The following is a 27,191-nucleotide window of genomic DNA, read 5'->3' on the forward strand; positions in this document are numbered from 1 at the left end:
TTTTTAATATGAGTTAGATGTTTTAAATCTTGAGTTGAGAGTTTTTAAATCAGAATTAAAAGTTTTAAAATCTAAGTTGAAAGTTTTTTTCTAAAAAAATTATTGAGTTGAAAATTTTTAAATCTGAATTAAAAGTTTTAAATCTTGATAGGAATGTTTTCAAATCTGAGCTGAAAGTTTTCCAAATCTTAGTAAAAAGTTTAAAAACTTTCAACTCATGATTTGAAACTTTCAACTATTTTCTGTAACTTTAAACTAAATTATTTATGTATTTCTTAAGAAAACTAGGAAGGTAGCCCGCGCATTCGCGCGGGCATGTATGATTATATGTATTTGAAGAATTTATAAGGCCAGAATATCAATCGAATGATAATTGCCACACTTCAAAAGTAATATCTTTTCACAAATTTTCTTCATCGGTATTGCTTGGATAATTTTTTCAATCTAACTATTAGCTTTAAGCTACAACATTTAATTCAGATAAATTTTGGCACTTTATCCAATCACATTGTTTGTATTGATTACATCTACCTCTTAAAAGGTCTAATACTTAAGTGGTGAGAAACTGAGAACCACACGAAAAAAAGCTCGAGCAGTAATCCTTCATACATGCATGTGCTAATACATGAGTGATATTTCTCTTCTTATTAGTTATGAATATTTGTTGGATAATATATGATGGAATAATATATATTGTTAAATTTATTTTTTTTACTAATTGTAACACTATTTGGACGAGAATGACATGGAAGAATGTAAATTTTGGTTTCATGTGGTATCTGTTTAATAAAAATATAGTTAATGTTAAGAAAATATGAGTGGTGAAGGTTCGTAAATGAATACAGTGGCTACTATTAATTATTTAAAAAATTATTAAGATAATTTGGATGAGAAAGATAGAGCTAAATATATTTTCATGTAATATTTTTAAATTAATATATAGTTAATATTATATGTAATCCTATATAATTTACATATGTTTAACAGGAAGCTAATGGATATTTTCTTGTACATAGAAACATAATAACGTTTTTATTCAAGATGTGGTCATAGCACGGTGGCAGTGGTGATTAGCATTCATGATGCACCCATCAACCCGGTTTCGAGTCTCCTCAAGTATACTTAGCAGAAACCATTGACACCAATTTCTTACTTGTTGTCTATTTTTTTTATTCGAGAATTATGAAGCACTACTACAGAAAAGCACATAAAGATCGGTATATAGGTGCTGAAATAGATAAACCGACACCTAAAGGTCAGTATATAGGTGCTGAAATAGATAAACCGACACCTAAAGGTCAGTATATAGGTGCTGAAATAGATAAACCGACACCTATAGTGCTTTTCTCACTCCCGCATGTTGACCAAATATATAATCGACACCTTGAACAATTATATGTGTCGGTATTAGAGAAAAATGAACACCAATATTATACGTACCTATTATTTATTATAGATACCGGTTAGTTAAAAAAACCAACACCTATAATATATTATAGTCACTTTTTTAAAAAGGTAGCCTACAAACCAAGGCAAGCCGCACGGGAGAGGGAGAGAGTCGCGTCGTTCTGGAGATCTTATCTATTTGCTCTCTCTCTTTCCCTCGCTCATCCTTATCTGCTTCTTCTTCTATTTTTTTATGGGAGTAGTTATATTTATGGCGTCATATTTTTTATAAAAAATACTCGACATGTATTTACATTATAAGTCTCTAAATTACATATGTAATTTTAGTGTATTGACAATGTAAATACCAAAATTACATATGTAAGTCCTAAAATTACATATGTAAATCCCAAAATTACATCCTAATACATATGTAAGTGGGGTGTAACTACTGTGTAAATTTGTAAATATATAAATAACTACCCCAGCAGTCACATACATGTAAGTGTGAACGCAGCAAAACAGCGGGCAGCGATGGTATGAGCACAATGGATTTAACTTGACACGAAACTTATAGCGTATCCAGTGGCCACAAAACTGACTGCTATGGAGCCAGAATTCCGGTGACAGAAATATAGTAAAACCGTTTTTTTATTTGGTGGAAGGTTAGGTGGGATGCAATCTTTTAATAGATTTAATCTAATGACTTAGAATAATGGGTTCACCGCTTTAATTGAATTTTTTTAAGAATTTCTAATGTTTTCTCTAATTTATTAGAGTGCTATGTGACGGCGTAGGAACGTTTGTAGGAGTATCATGTGACGGTGACTATAATCTAATAATCTAAAAAATGGGTCCATCATTTTAAATGAAAATTGCCAGCTTTTTTTTGTTATTTTTTCAAGTGAACAGTTTCTTTTTTCTGTTTTATAGTTTTTATCGGACGTAAAGTATATATATGTCGTTTTTTTAAGTAACGTACCTTTAGTTTTTTCCGAATACGTACCGATGGGAATTTTTTTTCCCGTATAAACGGCATCTATGCTTATATAAGCAAATATATCTAATCTAATAGTTTAAAATAATGGGTCACCAATTTAAATGAAAATCGACGATGAGATTATAAAATGCCACGTGGTGATTTAGGAGCGTTTGTAGAAGCGTTTTTTTCCCGGTTAAATGAAAATTGCCAGCCCTTTTTTGTTATTTTTTCAAGTGAACAGTTTCTTTTTCCTGATTTATAGTTTTTATCGTATGTAAAGTACGTCGTTTTTTTAAGTGAACAGTACCTAAACGTACCTTTAGTTTTTTCCAAACACATACCGATGGGAATTTTTTTTCCCTATAAACGGCATCTGCTTTTGCTTTTGTAGGAGCGCCATATGATAAGTTTAGGAGCGTTTATAGGAAGATTAATCGACTTTTAGTATATAATAGATTAGATATAAAAATTATCATTAACACTAACTAGCAACATTAACACTACCATTAGCGCTAAGCAGGAGATGGCCGGGCGCGCAAGGCTGCAGGGTCCTTCTATTTCGTCCTTTTTCTCTTCTCCCTTCTCTCGTAGTAAAACAAATATAGTATTGAATGTGACATATTATAATACGATAAATCTGTTCAGATGTATATCTATATTTATAATATTAAGATGTGTCATATTTAATACTAGATTGGTTTTTTATGTTACATAGGGAATAATTTCCTGCTCATTTAAGCGCTGCAGGGTGTTTTGTGTGTTGATTTGCACGCGTCGCCGGCCCAGGAGCCCCCACCCACGTGCCAAGCAGAAAAACTGCAGCATTGGCGTCGACCAGATCAACCACCCTCCCGCGCACGCCACCGCCCGCATACCACCCGCGTCGACGCTGCATCCATATCCATCCACCCCCCGCGCGCGCCCCACTCCCCACGGCACGCTCGCATCGCATGGCATCCAATCTCTAAAACCGATTGCAGGGTGTAGGATCTGGCTTCCCATTAAGCCACGTGGCAACCTATAAATTTAGTTGGACCCCTCTAAAAATCTGCCATGTTGCCATGTGTCCCTCCAAATTTAGGGTATGTTCCTCATCACCCACGCACAACCATCTGATTTAAAATCAACGGTAGAGATGGTGCAAAGAACCTAACTGTAAAATTTGCTATTTAGAGAGAGTTGGAGGCAAAAGATAGGATCTCTATTTTCTAGATAAATCGTCCTCCATCCTGAAACGGATATAGCAGATTGATGTGGGCTGGATATAGCAGAACTACATATTGGTGTGATTTATTTCTAACTAGATGTTTCTCCCAAGATTCTCAACAAATATTGGTAACCCCAATGTTACATGGACTGAAAGAAAAGATCCTTAAAAAAAAGCAATTTCTAAGTAATTGTTAAAAATAATGGGTCTTCGAACACTTAACTAAATGTTTGTGTTTTGCTATAGATAAAAAATGTATTAATATGTTAACCATATTTTTGCTATAGGGAATATTCATCTTAGGCCCTGTTCATTTCTTATGGAATCTCAGGATAAAATTTTAGATACTCGTAGCACACTTTTTAAACTGTTAAACGGTGTGTTTCGTGCGAAAACTTTATATATGAAAGTTGCTCTAAAATATCATATTAATCCATTTTTCAAGTTTATAATAATTAAAACTCAATTAATCACACGTTATTACCACCCGTTTTGCATGAAACACTTAATCTCCATCTTTATCTTCATCTTCAGCAGATTCAAACACCACATAATATCAATTTTTTATGTGACTATCTATTTAGACTTAATCTTTTTAATATTAAGAAATTTAAGGGGCAACTTATAAAATTTACAATGAAAGTAGGTGTGATAGACATATTCACTAGATGACAAATTCTGTATTTTTTTAAGGAGTATAGATTAGACCAACTGACTAGCCGACTAGGTGATCGGTCGTACTCCCTAAAATGGCACCAACCTAACCTAATGCTATATTAGAATATGCTATAACTTATAATCACCTAAGGAGTATATCACATCAATAAGAGAAATATCTACCGATAACATTAAGTTAATTGCGACTATCACTGATCGATTAATTAGATACATTTATGACAACCGCATGCATATTTTAAAAGTGTGTTCACTTTTATGCTACAGTTAAAATCAGAAAGTCACGAAGTCCAGCAATAGATGTTTAACACAAGATTAAATACACAAACATAAAGATAAATGGGGCCTAAACAATATGCATAGAAAACAAAAAAAATATTAGCATTTCATGTTTCTTTTCTCTAAAATACAACGGAAATTCACTGACTCTATATGTTCATATTGTAATTTAAGTTTATCTTTCAGTTAAACTTCTCTAACACCGGCTGGCTTTATAAAAAAAAAATCTGTAACACCAAATTAGTTTAATTAGATTCATCATGAAATATGTCTTTATTTTATTTATTTATTATTATATATACTGGTGCATTTTCTACAAACTCAGACAATTAACTTAGAAAAAAATATTTATAGACCTATGATATTTAAAATAATATATATTTTGGACATGTTTTAAATCTTCACATAAGTACTACCTCTACTATTGGTAACACCAAAAATTAGGAATTAAAACATCATTAATTGCACCATATATTTATGAACATATATGCAAACTAAGCAGGCGCGCCAATGACCCATTATGCGGCAAAGCCGTGTCTCTTTTGAGATATTATTTTGAGCTTATATTTTTTTTTTGCCAGTTTTCATTTATCCAAGTGTAATATGTTTGTTGAGAAATAAACATTTCTAGAATTTTTCCCAAATAAAAATACTCCAGATTTATTTTCCAAATAGAAATATCATTGATTATTGTCGCTTCGGTTTATTTTTACTCCATCTCATATATATATATATATATATATATATATATATATATATATATATATATATATATATATATATATATATATATATATATATATATATATATATATATATATATATATATATATATATATATATATATATATATATATATATATATGTGTGTGTGTGTGTGTGTGTGTGTGTGTGTGTGTGTGTGTGTGTGTGTGTGTGTGTGTGTATCTAAGAAATCAAACTAATTGTAAATAACTCTAAAACATTTATACATCCTAAAAAAAGTATAAATATTTACAGGGTACTCTTAGTTGGTGCGCCAAAGGTGCGCCCATTTTCTAGTTCTTTTCTTAATTTGGGTACCGATATTTTTACAACACGACGGCCTTTGGTTACTTTGGAAGCAAGAAAAATAATTATATTCCATGGAAATGTATATACTCCGTACGTCAGAAAAAAAAGATAAGTTCATCAAAACAAATGATAAATTCATGACGTCATATATCATAAAACAAAATAGAAACTAGATGTTGTGACGTAATACATGACGAGGTGTGTGGTTGTCGAGACAAAGAAACACCGTTATCCACTGATTCGACTAAGTCAAACGTACGGTCATCCTTCACTTTACTTGTTCATGCTTTCTTACTCATGGGCCCAATTCACCTAAGGGCGCATCGCTTCAAATGGTTATTCGTTGGATGGGAGAAATTATTTTTTTTAAAGATTTTCATAGACTGAACTAGTAAATTTTACCAAGGATCTTTTGGATTGCACGAATTTTACAGGAATTAATTCAATTCACACAAAACCTTCTCCACTATATGTGGCCGTAGGCATCAAACAAAATTTAGGCTGTGTTAATTTCCACCGGCAAAAAAAATTTATCGGGTCACATCAGATATACGCATACACATTTAAAGTATTAAATATAGACTAATAAAAAAAACATAATCCGCATGAAAACAACGGTACGAATTTATTAAGCCTAATTAATCCGTCATTAGCAAATGTTTACTGCAGCACAACATTGTCAGATCATGGAGCAATTAGGCTTAAAAGATCTGTCCCGCAATTTACACGCAAACTGTGTAATTAGTTTTTTTTTATCAATATTTAATACTCCGTCTATGTATTCAAATATTCATTGTGATGATGAAAAAAAATTTACCAATGGATCTAAACACCCCCTTATTATCTCAACTAGCATCGAGAGCACAGAGCAGAACAAGCATGACCAAAAAGAAAAAAAAATCCTTGCAAACACACTAGTATTATCTATTATACTCCCATGCATATTGGCCTTACTGACCTCTAACCTAGGTCGTTGTCATGTGAACCCATGGGTTGTGGGGCTGATATATGACTCAGGCCGTGTTTAGTTCGTGGCCTAATTTTTTAAAAAAGTATACGGACACGTATTTAAAATATTAAACGTAGACTAATAACAAAATAAATTACAGATTTCGCCTATAAACTGCGAGATAAATTTATTAAGCCTAATTAATCCATCATTAGTAAATGTTTACTGTAACATAACATTGTCAAATTATGGTGTAATTAGGCTTAAAAGATTCGTCTCGCAATTTACATGCAAACTGTGCTATTGGTTTTTTTCGTTCATATTTAGTACTTCATGTATGTGTCCAAATATTTGATGTGATGAAATTTTTAAAAGTTTAAAGGGAACTAAATACTGTGTCACTTAAAATCTGAGAACGGTAATACGTTAGAGATCTATTTCCCTATATTATTAAGTACACAGTTGTTCAGGTAAAATAACCAAACAGTTCAGACTTCCGAAAACAAAATGGTCGGCTCAGGAATCACACGTCGGAGCCTGTGACCGAATAAAAATATAAAATTCTCGATCTTTCTGCGTAACCGCTGATTGGCTCTGCTAAATTCTTCTCCCCAGTACTAGTTTAACTGTTTAGAATATCTGCAAACAGATAATTTTGAAAATTAACCTCAATTTGTACACGGTAATTAAGCGGTTGTGGTGGACGCAGACGAGATTCAAGAATCAGAAAATTAACCTCAATTTTTTAATACACGACGTCGTTGTCGTTAATTTTTTATATACGTTTGACCATTCGTCTTACGTTGCCAGAAGATTCACTTTTCTGTCTATCATAAGCTGTGTTTACTTCCTTTCAAATTTTGGATCTAAACTTCCAACTTTTTCCATCACATCAACCTGTTATACACACATAACTTTTCAGTCACATCGTACCAATTTTAACCCAAACTTCCAACTTAGAAAGGAACTAACACAGCCATAGAGTTTCAGACAAAGTCGAGGAAAGAGTCCGTTCTTCCTTCAGATTATTTCAGATGGAAGCTCTTGGCAGTTGGCACGTCAGTTTGTGCCAACACAACTGGAATTTCTGTTTTGTCGTTGACCATCTAAAATCTATGTCCTTTTCGTACAAAATAATAAAGCTCACATTTATTTCCTTGTAAAGTACTTCATGTAAATCTTTTCCTCTCTAAAAAAAGGAAGAAATAAACTAAAACCGAATAGACACTAGTGAACTCACCAAACAAAGCACACACCATGACAAAAAGAAAACCAAAAGTAGGAGAGGGAAAAAAAGAAAAATACTATCAGCGCACACTTGCGCATGTTGTGCTAGTGTTTCGGATCAATCCAACGTTGTCTGACAGATCATTTCAGATGGCAACTTATCTGATCAGTTGCGAGCCGACACATGGAATTATTTTGTCGTTGACCATGTCATATTTATTTAATTTCCCTGATAGACAAATTTTACAGTTATTCTCATTCTCTCTGTAAAGAAAGAAAATAAAAACAAACAGACACTGAACCCACCAAACAAAGTAAACAAGGGGAAAAAACAAGGCACGCAAAGAAAAAAAAAGGAACCATCAGCTCACACTTGGGCAGACCATGTTCTGCTAGTGTTTGGGATCAATCCAGCGAGTGGAATCATTTCAAGATCATCCGTCTCACTACCATTATGTTCAAACTGAGACAACAACAACAGTTAGACAGATGATCCAAAAGAACTCCACTTGATGGTTTGATTCCAAACACTGGAAGAACAGCATCTGCCTAAGTGAGAGGCCTGCTTCCACTGCTTTCACCGTGAGAGTCCAAAGGAATATTCAGATACGAGAAATTTCCCCATGGATTCTGACCGTGAATGCAGAGGAGCCAGGCTCCCGCTTAGGCCTAGTCACGGGCGGCGCCGCGCGGCGGATGGTGACTAGCGCACCCGCTCGGTCGCCGTCGAGGGGGGCGGCGTCGTCGTCACCGTCCGCGTCGAACGCCGTTGATAATGAGCGCCATGCCTGCGTGGAACGCGGCACAAAGAAGCAGCACGGCCCCCACCGGCGGTGGTGCGGCGGTGGCGGCGGCGTTGAAGACGGTGGTGGCCGCGACGGCAGCCGCCACCATGCCCAGCCCGGTCATCATCGGCAGAATCCGCGAAACGAAAACACAAGGGTCCGATCGATCGAGGAAGTTGTGTGTACTCTAGCTGTAGCTGCACTAGTATCAGGTATTCGATCAGGTGGAATTGGGATCGATCGATCGATCACCTGCGCTGGTGCGGAGAATGTTTGTTTGTAGAGGAGGAGGACGATGATGCTATGAAGGTTTGGCTGGCCTTAGCCCCAGCCCCAGGGCAAATTAAGTACTATGTAGGTGCTCGATAGCTTTCGTTTTCGCAAGCTGTTGTCCGAAGTATTTTTTTGAAACGTAACTATTGTCCGAAAGCAGGGTTTCAAAAACCGCCGGGGGCCCGGTTACCGCCACCCGGCGGTACGGCGGTTACCGGCGGTAACCGCGGTAACCGCGCAAAACCGCGACAAATTTACAAATCGAAATTTGAATTCAAAAATTCGGGCAAACCGCGCGGTTTGACGCGGTAACCACGCGGTTTGGCGCGGTTACCGCGCGATGTGTAATGGGTTGCACAGTAACGGGCCGGCCCATTTTTTTTTCTTTTTCCAATTTTCAAATTTATTCTCCGTTTTGCTCTCAAATTTGAATAAATATTACTCTTTTTTGAGAAATTTCTTCACCATAAAACACTATAAATCAAGCACTACCTTCACTATTTTTTTTTTGATTTTTTTCTTTTTTTTTAAATTTTTGAATTTGGACGAATTTTATTAAACCGTACCGCGCGGTACGGGTAACCGTACCCCCGCGGTACGGGCGGTAACCGCGCGGTTACCGGCGGTTTTTCACACCTTGTCCGAAAGTCGGCAGTCTTGCTTGCAGTCGAGTGTGAGGCCGAACCCGCCGAAGCATCCGCGAAGTTGTCTGCCGCGTACAAGACTGGAGAGAGAGAAGGTACCCCCTTTGTCCCATTTTAAATGCAACCATGAGTTTTCGTGCCTAACTTTTATCGTCCGTCTTTTTTTATAATTAGTATTTTTGTTGTTATGAGATGATAAAACATGAATCATACTTTACTCATGGCTTATGTTTTTAAGTTTTTTTTAAAATTTTTTCAAATAAGACAGACGATCAAAGTTGAGCGCTGAAAATTATGGTTACACTTAAAATGGGACGAAGGGAGTCCTAGAGGAAACTGGGGAGAGTAGAGAGAGATGGAAGCCTCGCGTGATGATATATGCGCACAATATTATATTCGTTGATGACGTTGTTTAAGTACATTTAAGACGTGTAGCTTATATTGTTCTTTTTCTATGGGGCTGGTGAGGTTCGGCATTTGTGAACGGCGCACTGCTAATGCTCTCACCATATCCAATTAACAGATCCGGATTGACTAAACGTACTTAAACAACGTCATCACCACGAGGAACCCATAGCCAAAGTTGGCTCCGCGGTACTAATGAGGCTGCGCAGATTGATGATATGCAAGGAATATTCGTTTTTTTGGTGGTGAGGCTGAACGCCATTGTGAATGGCCTGAGGGTATGCATGCAAGACACGCGCACCCTTACACGTTTTTTTAAGCCCTCTGATACTCAGAGAAATCACAAAGAAAATTTAACTAGTAATTATATTTAGTTGTATTCCATTGAACACATGGGTCGAAATGTATTTTATTTGTTTGTGTTAAAAAGAGGATAGTGTTCTTTTATCACTCAATGGAGATGTCTTATCGTTTCTTTTATCGTTTCTTTTATGTCACCTAAATACTTATATCTTTTCTAAAAACATTAAGATATACTAATATGAGATAATCACACAACAAACATGCACATCCATATTTGGCCTTCATATAGAGTATAACATATGTTAGTTAGAGTTTAATTTATTATTTTGGTTACAATTTATAGAAATCGAATTTAACCATGTACTTGTGCAGTGATATATGGTTTACATGAAAAGAAAAAAACAAGGGACACAAAAAATCCATATCCAGTACGTAAAGCCATCATCGTACAAACTACTATTACTTCCTTTACAAGCACAAATGACACTAGTATGCAGTACAGGCACACTGTAACCGAGATGAGGCTGAACAATACTTCTCCAAACTTAATCAGACGACATCGCCGATGGAAGAGACAAGAGATGAAAGGAGTGAGATGTTTGAGTTTGGACTTTGGAGAATCGGGCGGTGCAATTCCGCAATGGACTTTGGAGAAGCAACGTCTGCATGTAGCTGGAATTCGATCCGATGCATGGAAAGTCAAAAAAATGCCAATTGTCTCATTCATTCCTACCCTTTTATCTTTTGACCCACCCTGATCCTCTCTCTGTCATGTTCCTCTTGTCTTGATCCCCCTTCGTTCCAAAATAACTTAATTCCTAGGTTTCCGTGTACAATATTTGACTGTCCGTCTTATTTAAAAAAATTATAAAAAAGATTAAAAAGATAAGTCACGTATAAAATATTATTATTTTTTATCATCTAACAACAATGAAAATAATAATCGTAAAAAAAAAATTCATATAAGACGGATAGTCAAACGTTGAACACGAAAAAGCTAGAAATTGAGTCTTTGGACGGAGGGAGTAAGTGGGAGTGTGACATTCATGCTGATGTGATTGTGCTTCTTCCTCCAAGGACAAGGTCTGGAATCTGTTCTGTACACATATTCATTTCTTTGAGCAAGATTTGTGCAAATTGATATCAGAATATGTGTAGGATTTCTCCTTCTTGAGTCTTGCACAAATCGAAGTCTTATGTCGGCCCTGGATTTTTCTTTTCTTTTTTTTGGGGTATATTCAGAATTTGCATTTCACGTACTCTGAACTATGTTGGATAAACATTTTTTTTTCGCGAGGAGGATCAACATTTTTACAGCCTCGTCTATCTATCTTCTATCAGTAAATGGAAGCATAAGGAATCCCCATAATCGATTAGATCTAAGCAAAAAAAAAACATGTTGAAAGCACTTCTATACTGTGTTTATATCGATATGGATGAGTGATTGCGACCGAGCAGACAAAGAGTAGCGGTAGCTGCAAAAGCATATAGAGGCACCGGGTATTATAATTTTATACTACTGCTCTTTAAACACACAGAGAGAGAGAGAGAGAGAGAGAGAGAGAGAGGGGGGGGGGGGGGGTTCACTAGTTCATCAGATGAAAACCTGACGGAGTTTGCCATTTTTTTTCCCTTCTGTTTCAGTTTATGAATAAGAAATTCTACGCAGCATTATGAAATTCCAACTTGACCTAGATCACCAGAAATATGTTCCTGTGTCTGTCTCCTTATTGATGGACAATTCCTTTGTTCAGTGTTATGTTTTTTATCATCAACTGTTTTAACTTAATTTAAAGGAGTAGATGACAAGTTGATGTTTACATACAAGCTGCCTAGTCCAAACGATTACTTTGTGTAAGGATCTTCTTAACAGTTTTGCATATAGTCTAATGGTCTGAATGTGAATGTTTCGTTGTTAGTATCTTTTAAGTGAGATAAAGATACCTGATAAAGCTTTCAGTTGCCATGATTTTGTTTAATTTATCCGGTTTTGCCTCTAGGTTTAGCCAAACTAAATTACAGCATGGAGGGATGGACATCATTACTTACTGCTGTTTACTTTGTATTTTTGTTTAGTCTGTGGCTAATTTGACTATTCTATCGGTCAATGTTTTTTAGCACTGCACAACAGCACAAGTAGAAATATTACCCTTGTAATGAGTTGGATGCAACAAATTCCTCTGTCATCTGGTATAATGATTTACTGTTTTATTGCAGCAATGGGAAACCACAGAAAATGTACCACATCCCTCATCTTCTTTTGTTTTTAGAAAAAGGGGATCAATGCTCCTTGTCCACAATTAATTGGAACCACCAAAGAAACAAGGTAAATTTTGCCGTGGGACATTATGACTTTGTGGTTTTAGCTCTAGAACACGTCAAAAGTCAATCCTTGGGGGAATGCACTATGAAAATATGGTTATTTGCTGATGGACACCGCCGACATTATAATATTAATTTTTGGTTGAATAGGAGAGATAAACAATGTGAAATATCAAAAATGCCCCTGGACCCACTTGTCATATTCTTCCTCCACATCTCACTCCCTCTCACACTCCGGCCACAACACCATCTCCGCTTGCTGCCAACGACCACCCCGGCCCTCCCTCCTTCGCCTCCGCTGCAGTGGCTCCTCTGTACTGGCCAAGGGTAGGGGGAGGGAGAGTGGTGCTGGCCCACGAGCAACGGAGTCGAGGTGGTGGCGCGGTCGCTCACTTCGCTAGCGGAGGCACGCTCGATTAGCGCGCAGTTGCTCCCCTCCATGCCTGCCGCCCGTAAGGGCGCCAGGGGGGAGTGGCGCCGGTCGGTGGGTGAGGGGAGGAAGGAGCCGGCTGAGGGGATTGGATTAAGTGAGAAAGATGGGAAGGGACAATTTGGTCACATTGCAACAAAAAGTGGGCCCGCTCTCTCCTAGTCAGCACTAAAACACTTAATAAATGGGTGTGGTGTCTATTGGCAAATAACCAAGATTATAGAGTGCCTTCCCAAAAGTGACTTTGTGCAGTGTTCTAGAGCTAAAACCACGAAGTTGCGCCTGTAGCAAAATTTGCCAATTGGATAAAACTTTGCTTTTGCCTCCCTGTTTAAGAATTCTGTTTCACTGTTTTGGAAGAAAGGGTGAAGCATGGAAGCAGTACGTACAAAGACACATCGGGCAAATGTCCGAAACATGATGGTTCAGTTCAGAAATCTGAGGCTCGCATTAAGCACACAAAAGTTTTGGTTCTGAAACTCTAAAAAGCATTTTTTTTATATAAAAGTAAGCTGCATTTGAAGTATATGGACTTGTCATGTGGGTGTATTTAGTGCACCAACTTATAAAATACTCATTTCTGTGCACCAACTTATCTGATACGTGCGAACCAAGTTTGGAATGACTAGTGTAGATGTTTAGGTCTAACCGCCTAGATACCATTGGTCTAATCGACGGTATGCCATTGGAAAATGTGTGGCCCACATACCATTCGAAAAAAACAGTGGGACCAGGGTCCCACACTCCTCTCTATCTCAACAGCGAGTCAGCGCCTCCTCCTCCCTCCCTCATGTCAGTGGTGGATGGCGGGGCTAGGGACGGCGCTCGGCCCTCCGCTACTCCAGCGCCGGCGGATGACGGGGCCAGGGGTGGTGTCCAATATCCTCCTTGCGTGATGCTGTGGTGGCCGGCGCGGCCAGGGGTGTCCCATATCGTCCTTGCGCGATGTTGCAGCAGTTGGCAGGGCCAGGAGCGGCGCCGTCCTCTTCAGCCTCCTACCTCAATGACATCGGTGGCAGCAGCCGTTGGGGAAGCGAGAAGACGGCGGCCACCGTCGCATTCGAGTGGGATAGCAGCGGTGGTCCGTAGCGGCGAGTGGCGATTCCGGTGGAAGTCGCCAAGGAGGACACGACGACAGCGGCTTGAGACGGTAGAAAGCGACGGTTGCTTGGCAGCGATGGCGAGATAGCAGCGGCGACATGCAAAGTCGTGGCCAGCGGCGGGCGAAATCACAACGTCGGTGCGTAGTCCATCCAGTTGTACAACACCGGCAAGTCACTGCCGTCGGTGACGACGACCTTAGCCGCATCAAGGCCGTGCACATCACCGTGCCAGGCAGCGTCGCGCTCACCGGCGGATCCCTTCCCAGCGGCTGCGGGGACCGTGGTGTTGATGCGAAAAACACACACTGGCCTGGGAGATCTGCTTAACTCCAGTGCAAGTCCTAAATCTTGCTCTTGGGTTCAAAGGCGTGCCAGTTGATTTGATCCTGCAATCAACAAGAAGGAAGAACAAAGAAAACGAGGTTAAATCTATAAACGATAGCCGATCGGATAAGGACCGATGACATATTGTTGACCATTGAGCCAATGTAACTGACATTAGATCGGCCATGAATAATAAAGCAATATAAAGTTAAGTCTACTCGATCGGCTATAGATATCAATGATGTATAATCATTTTCTCGAAATATATTTAAGCTAAGTGATTGGGATAGATCGAACAGCAAGTCGAGATAGTATAAATCACTTATGCCTAAAAGTACTTTAAGATAAAGATTATATATACGTTCATAGCATAGCCGATCAAATATATCTAACATGTATCGGCTAATACTCCGATACAACTCTATATTAAGATGTTAAAACAGATAGAATATATCAAACATCAAGCTCAATATATTTTAATGCAATAGGATCTTAATATAAAGGGCAGATTCAGCATATCAAGTAAACATATAGGGAATAAAGGTAGCTAAATCAGGTAAGATCGGCTGAAACCCCGATACTATCTCTACCGATGATCATGAGACAAGCTAGATATTGTAGTTATGAATATTACTTAATAGATCGAACCCAACCGATGCAGCATTAAGCATAAGAATAAATACAAGATCTAGACGAGTTGATGAAAACCTCTAAAAGATGATAGATATGCTATACAATCTATATTAACAACTATATCTAACTCTATCAGCTACCTTCTTGTGGTAGCTGTTAGCCGATTTAAGATTAGGTAATGATATTAATAAAGATTATGAAGCATATATGATAACTTGACGATTTACATAACCAAGATTACAGTATCATAAAGATGGAAGCACTAATCCCGAGAACGCAAGCCGCCATGACAAGTTTTACCTCTTGTTGAAGATTGAAATCGATGCAGTTCAACCCGAAAGCAAGAACTCGTCGAAACAATGAAAGTAGAAAAGGGTGGCGATGCGCCGAAAGTGTTATTGAACTGTTGTTGTAAATTACACGGGATCGGGTTATATTTATACCCGAGATACATGACTGGTCCTTGCCGGACACAACTCCTATCTCTAACAAACTCTAAGATACGAACAAGTCTATACAGCAGACTCTTGCCGAAACACATCTCTAAAGAAACTATTTAAAATATCTTAACTAATAGATACAATTGCCTATCTGTGAGCTTATCTCCATCGCGACAATCCTTGCGTAGCACGTTGATCAATCCTGGAGACGATTATACAACCATCTCAACGAAATCGGCTACATCGGCTATCTTCTGTCCGATCCATCTCAGCCGATGCAGTCTTCAACCGATGCCCTCGTAGCTGATGCAGCCTTCAGCCGATGCTCTCGTAGCCGATGCGCACTCTGTTTTCATAATATGATTCCCTGCCGAATCCGCTTCGATTCCGATGTTGAACTTAGTTCATGGCTTACAAAATTTGGTCGTTAACATGTGGTTACGAAGGCAGCGGTAGGTACAATGGCGGAGGAGGCGACCGTGCCACTTCCGCCGCCTTCTCCGTCGCTTGTGCCGGCTTGCTCCAACCGCCGCCGGCCTACACCGGCTACCGTCCGCCCCGCTTCACAGGCCGACCGCTCTGCCCCATCTCGCCCGTCACCTGCGCCGCCTAGGTGAGAGAAAGGATAGAGAGAAGAGGGATGACATGTGGGGCCAAATGGCACCACCATTTTTATTATTTTGTGTGTGACTGACATGTGAGCCCCGCGGTTTTATTATATTTCCGGATAAAATTGCTACGTAAGTGCCACGTGGCTCGAAGACCTAGTCAATAGGGCCCACAGAGGCGCCTCGTCAGCCAAAACCGCCATCTAAACCACAGAGGGATCTCGTCTGAACCGGTTTTGATAGTTGAGGGACCTGTTGTATCTGCTATTGTGGTCAAGTTAAGGGACCTCAAATGAACTTATTCCTACATATTAATATGGAGGGAGTTCCCGCGAGAGGAAGAGGCACAGAGGTGATGAGGCTCCACAACGAGGATTTTTTTCCTAACCTCGTGAGGTATGGGAGGTTTCCCCAAGTATCCCACACGGTTTGGGTCTGAAAAATCCACCTCGTGGGCTTCCAAATGGTCAGGAAATATGGCCCTGGGAAATTTTCCTAGCGGGGCTTTTTCCCAAGGTATGGGCCGGGATCCCGGCCAGATCCCGGGCTGCCAAATGAGGCCTTTCAGGATGGGGTTTTGGATAAGATTATTCTAGTAGTTGATGAAAACTCGATCAAGCAGGGCGAGCACGGGAATCTCCCTTTTGTTTGACCTGGTATAGAGTTTGTCCGGCAAAGGCAATTCAAAAAGAAACAAGGAGTTGTTTGTGTCATTGAAGGCATAGGCTAGGTTCGCTGCAAAGTTATCATTGTTTTTATTCCCCGGGTCTCTGGTGAGGTTGAAGGCCCTCATGAGGAGGAGCGGCTATATAGCTAAGCTCATCTAGGAAGTCAAAGATTATTTTGTTATCGGCAGGGGTTAGATGTTTGTGATGGAGAAACTCAGGTCAGAAAGGTTGGAGGTGAATGTTAAAGAGAGTGAATGGTCTCTAGAGTTGAAAGAAGTTTCTGTGTAGGCCGTTCGAATGCCACCTCCAGTAAAGATTGATTCTTTCTTTTCAAAATTTCCTTGTAGGCACTCTTTGTATTGCAAATACATGTTGAGTTAATCCAGAAGAGTGTCCTCTCTCGGGCCGTGACTAGGTAATGCACGGTAGCGCTTTATATCCTAACCGAAGACCACTTCATCCCATATATAAATCTCCCTTTAGTATGGCGCATGTCTTTTTTTAACCTCTTTAATGACTTATAACTTTTAAATCACATATGTGAGCTGGAATAGAGTCAAGGTTAAGATGATCATGGATTGAGGAAGAAATTTCATATCATGGCTGGCTCCAAATGGAAACCTGGCCTTTAGCCAACTGCCAGGCGACGGACTCTCTTAGGGTTTGCCTAAGGATTAAAACTGAGCTCCAGAAGGCAGATTTAGGAGTATTAAGGGGCACATTTCAAAAGGAAGTAGTGCAGAAGTATAGCTCAAATTAAGGTCAGTCAATGGAAGAGAAAGTAATGTAAGGCAGGTCATTCAATAGAATCATTCAACAATAGTATTGCAGTCTTGCAGTAATCTAGACAAAGAAACTTTCACATTTCTCCAGCCAGCCACTTTGAATTTAATTCAAGCATTAAGATAAACATGCCATATTAATAATTAAGTTCATGGAATTAGTACTCCCCAAGGGCCAGGGCAAAATGATGCGCCCCCCAAAAAATATTTCACAGAACTGCCTAAGTTTTTAAGCAACCAAGTTTCTAATAAAAAACACACTCAGTTCATCCCTTGCATCAATTGAAGACCCCTCCACCAAAATGTATAATTCCAAGATCAGCTTTGACTCTCAGGTCCCTTGTCACCCCCCATAGCACCCTCAGGTCCCTTGTCTTCTGGAGGAAACTGAAATGAGAGAATATAACATATTAGCATTGCCACTGAGTAGGATTAAAAACACATTAGTATTGCTAAAAGTGGTGTTCTCGAGTAAAGTGTTGCCACTGGATAGTGAAAAGAGAGGTAGAAGTAACACATCGGGGGACATCGCAGGGGGATGCAAGGTCATCTGGACAAGGACGTGCATGCCAACCAAACAGGGAGGCCTTGGCGTACCAAACTTGGCGAAATTCACAAGGGCCTTACGACTGCGTTGGTTATGGCATGAATGGAAAGAGCCGAGCAAGCATTGGGTGGGCCTCGAGATGCTTTGTAATCGACAAGACCCTCTTCGCGGCAGCAACAAACTTCTCAATCAGTGATGGAAACACAACCCGCTTCTGGAACTCGCCATGGGTTGATGGGCGCAGGCCAAAAGACGCCATGCCACTTGTCTACGCAATCTCTATGAAGAAAAGAAAATCCTTGCACCAAGGAAAGAAGAACGACGCATGGGTCTGAGATCTAGACCTAGAAGCGAACCCGCTAATGTCGCTCGAGCTAATTGACCAGCTTTTGGCTTTGTGGACTATGGTCCACAACGTGCATTTGAGCGACGAGTAGCCCCATCAGATTAATTGGAAGCTCACCAGTCATGGGCACTACTCGGCATCTTTAGCTTATGAAGCCCAATGTTTTGGGCCCCCAGCACAACCTTCAACTTGCTGATCTGGAAGGTTTGGGCGCCTGGGAAGTGCAAACTTCAGGCCTAGCTTATCATCCAAAACAGAGTGTGGACCTCTGACAGACTCGCGACCAGGGGCTGGCAGAATAATGGATGTTGTCCTCTTTGCATAAGAGAGGTTGAAATGGCACTGCACCTCATTGCCGAATGTCACTACTTAAAAAGGATTTGGACCTTCGTAGCCAGCTGGGTGGGAAACCAACATCTTGAACTTGGGCACTATGGGAGGCCGCTCAGTCAGTCCAGGATTGGTGGGAAAGTCTAGCAAACACGACAGAAGTCCCCAAGAAGGAACTGCGCACCCTCATCCTCCTTGTCGTGTGGGAAATTTGGAAGGAAAGGAATCAACGGATCTTCGACCACATGTAGTCCACATCGAAATACCTGCTTGCCAAAATCAAGTAACAGGCTAGGCTGTGGATGCTAGCCAGTGCTAAGCGTCTGCGCGAGTTTCTACCGCATCTTGTATAGTGTATAGCTATGTTGGACATTTTTCTTTTTTATCCCTAGGGGCTGTATTTTCCTCCTGCTATATCTCTTCTCTTCTCTACTACTTAAAAAATAAGAGATGTTTCCTTCGTCCATAAAAAAAAAGCAAAAAAAAGGGAAAAATAAAAGCAATTTTTTTTAAGGAAATAAGAGAGGCTATGCCTCTCAGCTGAAGGTAAACTACAATAATAGAAGTAGATAGATTGATTTTGTTCATATTAAATTACGAAATGCAAATTAAACTAAGACCATAACAGGTCACTATAATGGGTCACTATAAAATAGTAAAGTAAAGAACCAAATTTCCATAGATTTGATAAGGTGTCAAACTAAACACCACCTTTACATTTAATCTAATCGTAAGGGGTTTTTTTTAACAATGAACTGAATAATCAACCAAATAATCTAACCAAAACAAATGAACTGAATAATCAACAAAATAATCTACCCAAAACATATCCAAAGAGAAAAAGATATCTTATCTTTCTAAAGATGGCTCGTCTCGAACATCTTATTGGGCCACATGACGGTGTTAAATTTTGAGATAAATCTAAGAAAATTATGCATAAGAAAAAATAGCCAAAAGAAAAGAAAAGACATATATCCATTTGAGACTTCCCAATTATCTATCCTCTTTGACATAAATCTAGAGAATATCCATAAGAAAAGAAACAAAAAGCACAATATCCAAATTCTAGAGGGCTTCTCAAAATATATTTCCCCTTTGCATTCTATCTATCTATATATATGTTGGTTGGTTTCGTGTTAGCTGATTGGCTGCCCTTACCATCCTTACTAAAGCGACACGTGGCAAGATACAAGCAGCACAAGCGTCAGGTAAGGAACCCTATGTATAAAACTAGCAAGCGTGCAAGTTACGACGGTGAATTAAAAAAAAGAGGACAAGAGAAAGAGAAGAAGAGCCGCTCCATGTGCGTAGCGGACCACACAGCACTACAACCCAACAATGCCTGATCGGACTAACACAAACATGTAAAAGGGGTGGGAGAAAAATTAAAAAGACAAAAAAACCTTTTGTAAAGTTCTTTGCAAATTATTTGGGGCAAATATCGTGACCATATATCATATGTTTCAAAAACTAAAAATAATTAAAAAGACAAAAAAAATACCTTTTGTAAAATTCAAGCAAATTATTCGGGGCAAGTATCGTGACCATATATCCTATGTTTCAAGAAACTAAAAATAATAAACAGGTAAATGACGTAAACAATTTGCTCCTTTAAACTCTGTAATTATGATAACCATTTTCTAAATATATGTATTTTATGCTTATACTAAAAATAAATAATATGTAAATCTTTCAACTTTAAAAAATGCTACAATTCTAATAAAACAAACACTTATGTCTGTGTTGGATCCATATGTAAAGTCTTATGCCAAATCTAAACACCTAATGCTCAAAATCGTAAAAGAGAAAAAAATATATTAGTATGTTAACTATGTGGATTTTAAAGGTCATATACACCCATTATGTCAAGGTCATATACACAAACTATGTTGATTTTCTATTATGTATACCTTTAGCTATTTTGCACCACCATCAGTATGGAGAAGAAGGAATCCCATTTAGAAGCCGACCAAGGTAGTGTAATTATGTTAGGTCTCTCGTATAAGGAATTAAGGGAATAAGGTGTTAGTGCGCAAAGATGGGAGAAACAAAATCCCACACCCATCTTATAGAGAAATTGAGAGAGGGAGGTAGAAGAGTGAGATCTAGGGAAGCTTACTCACGTGGCAGCACGAAAGCCTCCTGATGCTCGACATGGCCATACGAAGGCGAGGCTGATGTTGGTGACGGTGCGGCGGCGGCTACAGAGGACACTAGCGGAGCAGCTCCCAAGACGAATTGAGGAGCAAAACACAAGACCGAGCCATTTTATAACAAGCATCCACTAGCTTCAAAACCCTATACTGAGCCATTTTACGACAAGCATCCACTGTCCGGCCTTCAGCCGAGCCTCAAACCCTAGACTGAGCCATTTTATGGGAAGCATCCACTGGGCCGGCCTTCAGCAGAGCCTATCTACTACATTACTGCCTGCTCATAATCCACACAAAGCTCAAGAAGCTGCTCACATAAGATGGTTGGTATATGGTAATATAAATCGGAACTTGGAATCTAAATATTTGAAAATATGAAAATAATGTATTTAGTAATTGGAAATACAAAAACTAATTATTTGAAATATTTTGTAATCAAATTTATAAATAATCTGGTACATTTATAGTATGGTATGCATGTGTACACATATCTAAATTAGCACATTATGCTTTCCAATTATATAAATCAAATATTTTGAAAATTTATAATATAAATTTTAGGTATCTGTACTGGTATTTAGGTACATATTAATAAGGTAACCGTTCAAAGACTTTTTTGCCCGCTGTTTTTGAGACATTTAGCTCCGTGTGTCTGTATCAACGATTTTCCATTTTGTAAGCTACATATACCAACTCAACTAAGGTAGCAAAAATTTGGGTATATATCCAATTCGATGTGTGTATCAATTTTTTTCAGCTACCCAAAAAGTGGTACATGCGACATGCATGCATTCCAAATGTAACACTGAGCTAGGTATATAGATGCATGCATTCCAGATGTACCATTTATTTGGGTATATATCCATTGAGAACATCCATATATATTGGGTATGTCTGGCGTACAATAATTCTAATTCTAATTGGGTATATATCTATTTAAACACGCATTAAATACCACTAAAACACATATTTTGGGTAAATACCATTTCTAATAGGGTATATACCCATATAAATGCGTCTGAAAAAATAGATTTTTTATGAAGTTTACCCTTTTTTTTGCTAGAACTGAATTTGAAACTAGCTAGGCTTTTTAATTAAGTTATTTTTTTTACTCTAACTAGGTATGTATGTGGAATATTGCTGAAGTCTGTACAGTACGAGCTGACCAGTACATGTATCTAAATTTAGGTATATACGTCTCGTGTGCCGTGTATATTCTGTCGATGTACCAAAATACACCGTATTAATTAGTTTGCATGACCATGAATAAGTACCGAAAAGTTCCCGTGTACTGCAAAAAAATCAGTGTATATACCAAACAAATTGAAGCACACAAATTCAGTGTATCTAAGTTCAGAGTATGTATGCGCAAAAAAAGTCAGTGCACATACCAAAAATTGGCATCTACCCAAAAATCAGTGTATATACCAAACAAATTGAAGCACACGAGTTTGTGTAAAATCAGTATATACACTCAACTTTACTAGTCTTGAAACATGCGTGCTCAGAGTTTAGTGCTTGGGAAAAATGTAGCTAGTGTAGTATATACTGATGTGTCCTTTTAGCAAGAAATATATCTATCTTTACTATTATAAAAATTGAAAATGTTTTTGCTGAATTTTTTGTACATCCGTATTTGAATCGGTTTTCGGTTTTAATTGAATATATTTTATTGTCCCATCTATTTTTTTCGACGGTTTTTTAAATCTCCGATTGGGCTTCTTTTTTTTTATCCATCCGGTTTTTTCATCATCGCATGTTTCCACTCAATCCGATACGATCGCCCCTTTTTACCGCTCTCAGGGCCCGGGCCCAAACCCTAGCACCGCCGCGATATCGATTTGTCTCCCCGCACGTTTCATCGTATTATTGATTGTAAAAATCGATTCCCCACTCCTAACTCATTATTTTTCCTATGATTTCTCCTTTTAATCTCCATTGAAGATGGCCGACTAGCGAGCTTCGCCTTTTTATCCCGATTTTTACGAATTCTCTCAAGAGGAGATCGAGTGGATCAAAAGCCCTCAACTAATTTTAGAAGATCGAGAAAGATTCGGCCGGATTTGATGACGAGGATCGGCTCCGGCATCATGCATGCATGGGATGTCTTCTGGAGGTTCAAGATCGTAGTAGGCTATGTGAGTTGGGCCTACAACTCCACTTGTGCTTGTGGCTTGGACGTGTTTGTGTGTTGGGCCGAAGAAATACATGCCGAGCGTAGGGAGGTATTGAACTAGGCTAGGGCTGAAAAGGAAGGAAGTAATAACGTTTCGCGGTCCAAAACCAAAAAATGATTTTTTATTAACTTTTTCAATTATAGTGTATAGTGATCCCAATATTTCAATTTCTTGTTCGGCTTCTAACAGTTGTTGTATCACCGAAAAAAGCATCTTTACCCATTGCAACGCATGAGCATTTTTTTTTCTAGTATATATATACATTCGCACCTGTGAGACTGTAATCAATCGAATATGCACCAACATTGAAAAAACGAACCCAAGGAAGGATCATAAGTTACTTCCTTTTTTTTTACACATGCATTGACTATACTTAGAAAATAAATAAAAAGATAAGTTTTTTCTAGAGATTACAGGGAATCAATAATCACTAAATTGACTAAAAATTAAAAATTTTCCACGGATAAACTTACTTGTTCCGTATGTTGCTGATTAGGGACACACCCCTATACGTGCAGATTAGGGACACCCCTATATGTGCTGATTTATTTAAAATCAGTATTTATAGAGCATTTTCTAATCCATATGACTTTTACAAAAGATAAAAGTTAAACACCAACACCTATAAATTTTATATATGTCGGTTTTTAATAAAAAAAGTAAGTTATAAAAGTGCTTTTTTTACCGCCCATCAGAGCGGAGAGAGCAGTGTACCCGCGCGCCTCGATTCTCCCACCTATCCTTATCTCCTCTCATCTGTCCCTCACCCTTATCTCTTCTCCCCCCCCCCCCCCCCGCGCACTCGCCTCAGCCAGCGATGCCCTCCATCTCCACTCCTCCCCCTCCCTCCATGGCGGCGCCGCTCCCCCTACTCCTCAGCCACAACGGGATCTCATCGCCGCTGATCGCCAGCTGATGTTTGGCTCCTACTGGTTCAGGGTGACGACACTGCTGGTGCAGGCGCAGTTTGCATGGCAGCCGATGGGCGTGCCGGGCCACGGCGAGCACAACCTCCTTGCCACCAACGCTCGCCTGGTCACCGACGTGAGGCTGCTCATGGACGTGAGCAGAATGGACTTCGTGCCCATTCCCATCGTCGTCTCCACCCTCGTCGAGAACCACCCCAAGCGAATCCAACCCAAGGAGTTCGCCCCCGGCGTCGACCTCAGAGTGGCTCGAGTTCCCGGCAGTGTGGAAGGAGGGGATAGAGAGAGAAGAGAGATGGGAGATCTAACATTCACATGATTTCTCTTTCCTCTTCAATCGAAAATGATTATTTTAATGGGTGCTCTGTCAACCACCAAATATTCAAGTTTTGAGAGTGTTCCCCCTAAAGTCACTTCGTGCGGCGTCCTATAGCTAAAATCGCGAAGTCACGATGCCTTGTAGCTCATTTTATTTGGTGCGTGATCGAGTGTGCCCTGGGGGTGAGACCTAATAAGGATATTGGTAGTATGTTTGGGCAAGGGAATTTCTTTGGAAATAATACAAAAAAAAATAGTCCTGGTGGGTGTGGCTGCTGTGTTATGGATCCTTTGGAAAGCCAGGAATAGAGCTTGTTTTGATCATATTTTACCAACTGATCCTACTGAATTGATATCCACCATTTGTTTCACTTTGGGGTCTTGGAGCAATTTGCAGATCAAGGAGGCAGACAGAGAAAAGGTGCTTTGGGGGGCTCAGCTTCTCAAACAGATAGCAAATGAAGTCTTTCACTCAAGGTTTGGCTAGAGAGGAGCTAACAGACGTTTGGGATGGAGACCTGATGATGACCTAGGCTGATGCTATGATGATTGCTGGCTTTCAGTGCTTTTCTTTCTTGTCTATGCATGGGAGCAATGTCTTGTGATATGTCGGCTGTGATCGTTTTGCTGTTTGTTTTGTTTAATTGTTACCTGGACCTATCAAACCTTGTATTTCTATTGTTTTCGTTAATGAAAGCGGGAGAGGTGCGGCCTCTCTTTATAGATATATATTAAAAAAACTCTTATCTCTGAAACGATGGAACTCCTATACATATGTTCCAAAAGAACTCTTATCTCTGAACTTTGACAAACCATAAAAAATGGACGTCAAGCTTTGGATTCTGGTGGGTATAAGTTTCAAGCGCTTTACTGTCATTGTGACCTACTCCCTCCGTCCCAAAAAAAAGACAAACCTGAATTTTCTTGTCCAACGTTTGACTGTTCATGTTATATGAAATTTTTTATAATTACTATTTTCATTGTTATTAGATGATAAATCATGATTAATGCTTTATGCGTGACTTGTTTTTTTAATTTTTTTTATAATTTTTTTAAATAAGACGGACGGTCAAACGTTGGACACGGAAACTCAGGGTTTGCCTTTTTTTTCTTGACGGAAGGAGTAAACTGCAGATGGATATATAGGTTCAGATGGGCACAAGTCAAGGAAGAAAACAATATTTAACGTTTAATGAGATGTCGTCTGGATCACAAGATTCCCAACCTGTCTTTGTTTATCGTAAGAATAATCGTCCATCTGAGTTGTAGTGCTGAATTATTAAGTCATGCGTAACTATCATGAGTACTGTGGCTTATAGAAAGGTGAAAACGACGATGGGTGGAATGTTCCAAACATTCAACCGTTTCCTTTCCTTGTTGTCAACCATTGATCAATTAATAGGACAATCCAGGCATGCACCTCCTTATAGAGGCACGAAAATTTTCAATTCTTGTAGGGATCATGACACATGAAAAAGAATTGAAACATATCAATAGCCATGATCGATCCCTCATCCACACGAAAAGTACTTTCTCAGATGTAAGGCCTGCACTGTGATTGACCTCAGTAGCAAATTAAACGTGCAGATAATTAGTACTCCCTCCGTTTCACAATGTAAAACTTTCTAACATTGCCCATATATATAGATGTTAATGAATCTAAACACACACACACACACATATATATATATATATATATATATATATATATGTATAGATTCATTAATATTTAAGTGAATATGAGCAATGCTAGAAAGTCTTACACTGTGAAACAGAGAAAGTACATAGTAGCTTTACACACAACCATCAAGCCATCAACCGTCTCGGAAGCCAATTATTTGGGACCTAACCTGACCTATGACCATACTAATCAAGACAAGTATAGTACGCACGAACGCATGAAGACCCCGTGCTTTCGTAACACTTCAAAATCAGACAATAGACACTAAAAATAGCAAAATGTCATCATAATTAGTTGACCATACACAAAAGATCTCATGTACTTTCTCCGTCCCAAAATAAGTACAGCCATGATTTTCCACGCCCAACTTTGACCATTCATCTTATTTGAAAGTTTTTTGAAAAAAATTAAAAACATAAGTCACGAGTAAAGTACTATTCATATTTTATCATCTTATAATAACAAAAATGCTAATTATAAAAAAATTTCAAATAAGACGAACGATCAAAGTTGGACGCGGAAACTCATGGCTGCACTTATTTTGGGACGGAGGTAGTACTATTAAAGAAAAGGTATTGGACACTTATACTTAAAAAAGGACACTAATGTATGTCAATAGCGTCATATATTTTGAAATGGAGAAAGTATATATAAATACAAAGAATAAAACGCAAAATCAGTAGGATAAAAAACACTAATTAACACTTGGGCAAACGGTGCTCCGTCTGTGTTTGGAAGCAATCCAGCTAGTGGAATCATTTCGAAATCATCGGTCTTACTGCCATCAAGATCAAAGTAGAAGCAACGTCAGTTAGACGGACAATTCGAAAGAACACCACTTGTTGATTTGGTCCCAAACACTAAAGGAGCAGCGTCTGCCTAAGCGGGCCTTGGCTTCCCTGCATCCAACCAAGAATTCACAAGGAAAGAAAATGCAAGCTTAATTTATCAAATGGATTCTTGACGTAGATGCAGAGAAGCCAAGTCCTTCTTAGGCCTAGTCAAGAACTGCGGTGACTAGCCCGCATATCCGGCGGCGAGCGGCGGCGGCGGTGTCAAGGGCGCCGCAGCGGAGCTCCTGCTCGCCGGAATCCATGGATCAGGAGAGCCATGCCGCCATGGAACACGGTGCACAAGGCCATAATGGCGCACGTCTGGTACGGACCTGGTGGAGCCTCCGGTGAGGGTGAGGCGGCGGCGGCGGCTGCGACGGCCGCCGAAACGACGCAGACGCC

At 39.2% G+C, this 27,191-nt stretch overlaps 1 protein-coding gene across 1 annotated transcript; it reads left to right on the forward strand.

The window, feature by feature from the left end:
* The first annotated feature begins 23,946 nt into the window (after positions 1–23,946).
* Positions 23,947–24,276, forward strand: LOC136351418 (ribosomal RNA small subunit methyltransferase, mitochondrial-like). The gene has a single exon (XM_066303511.1). The coding sequence runs from the start codon at positions 23,947–23,949 to the stop codon at positions 24,274–24,276; it is 330 nt and encodes a 109-aa protein (XP_066159608.1).
* Positions 24,277–27,191: the final 2,915 nt, after the last annotated feature.

The sequence above is a fragment of the Oryza sativa genome, chromosome 8 (genome assembly GCF_034140825.1).
Source record: "Oryza sativa Japonica Group chromosome 8, ASM3414082v1".
NCBI lineage: Eukaryota > Viridiplantae > Streptophyta > Magnoliopsida > Poales > Poaceae > Oryza > Oryza sativa.

What these genes read in the sequence shown, in the direction of transcription:
- LOC136351418 (XM_066303511.1), top strand. Translation starts at nt 23,947, where the DNA reads ATGTTTGGCTCCTACTGGTTCAGGGTGACGACACTGCTGGTGCAGGCG.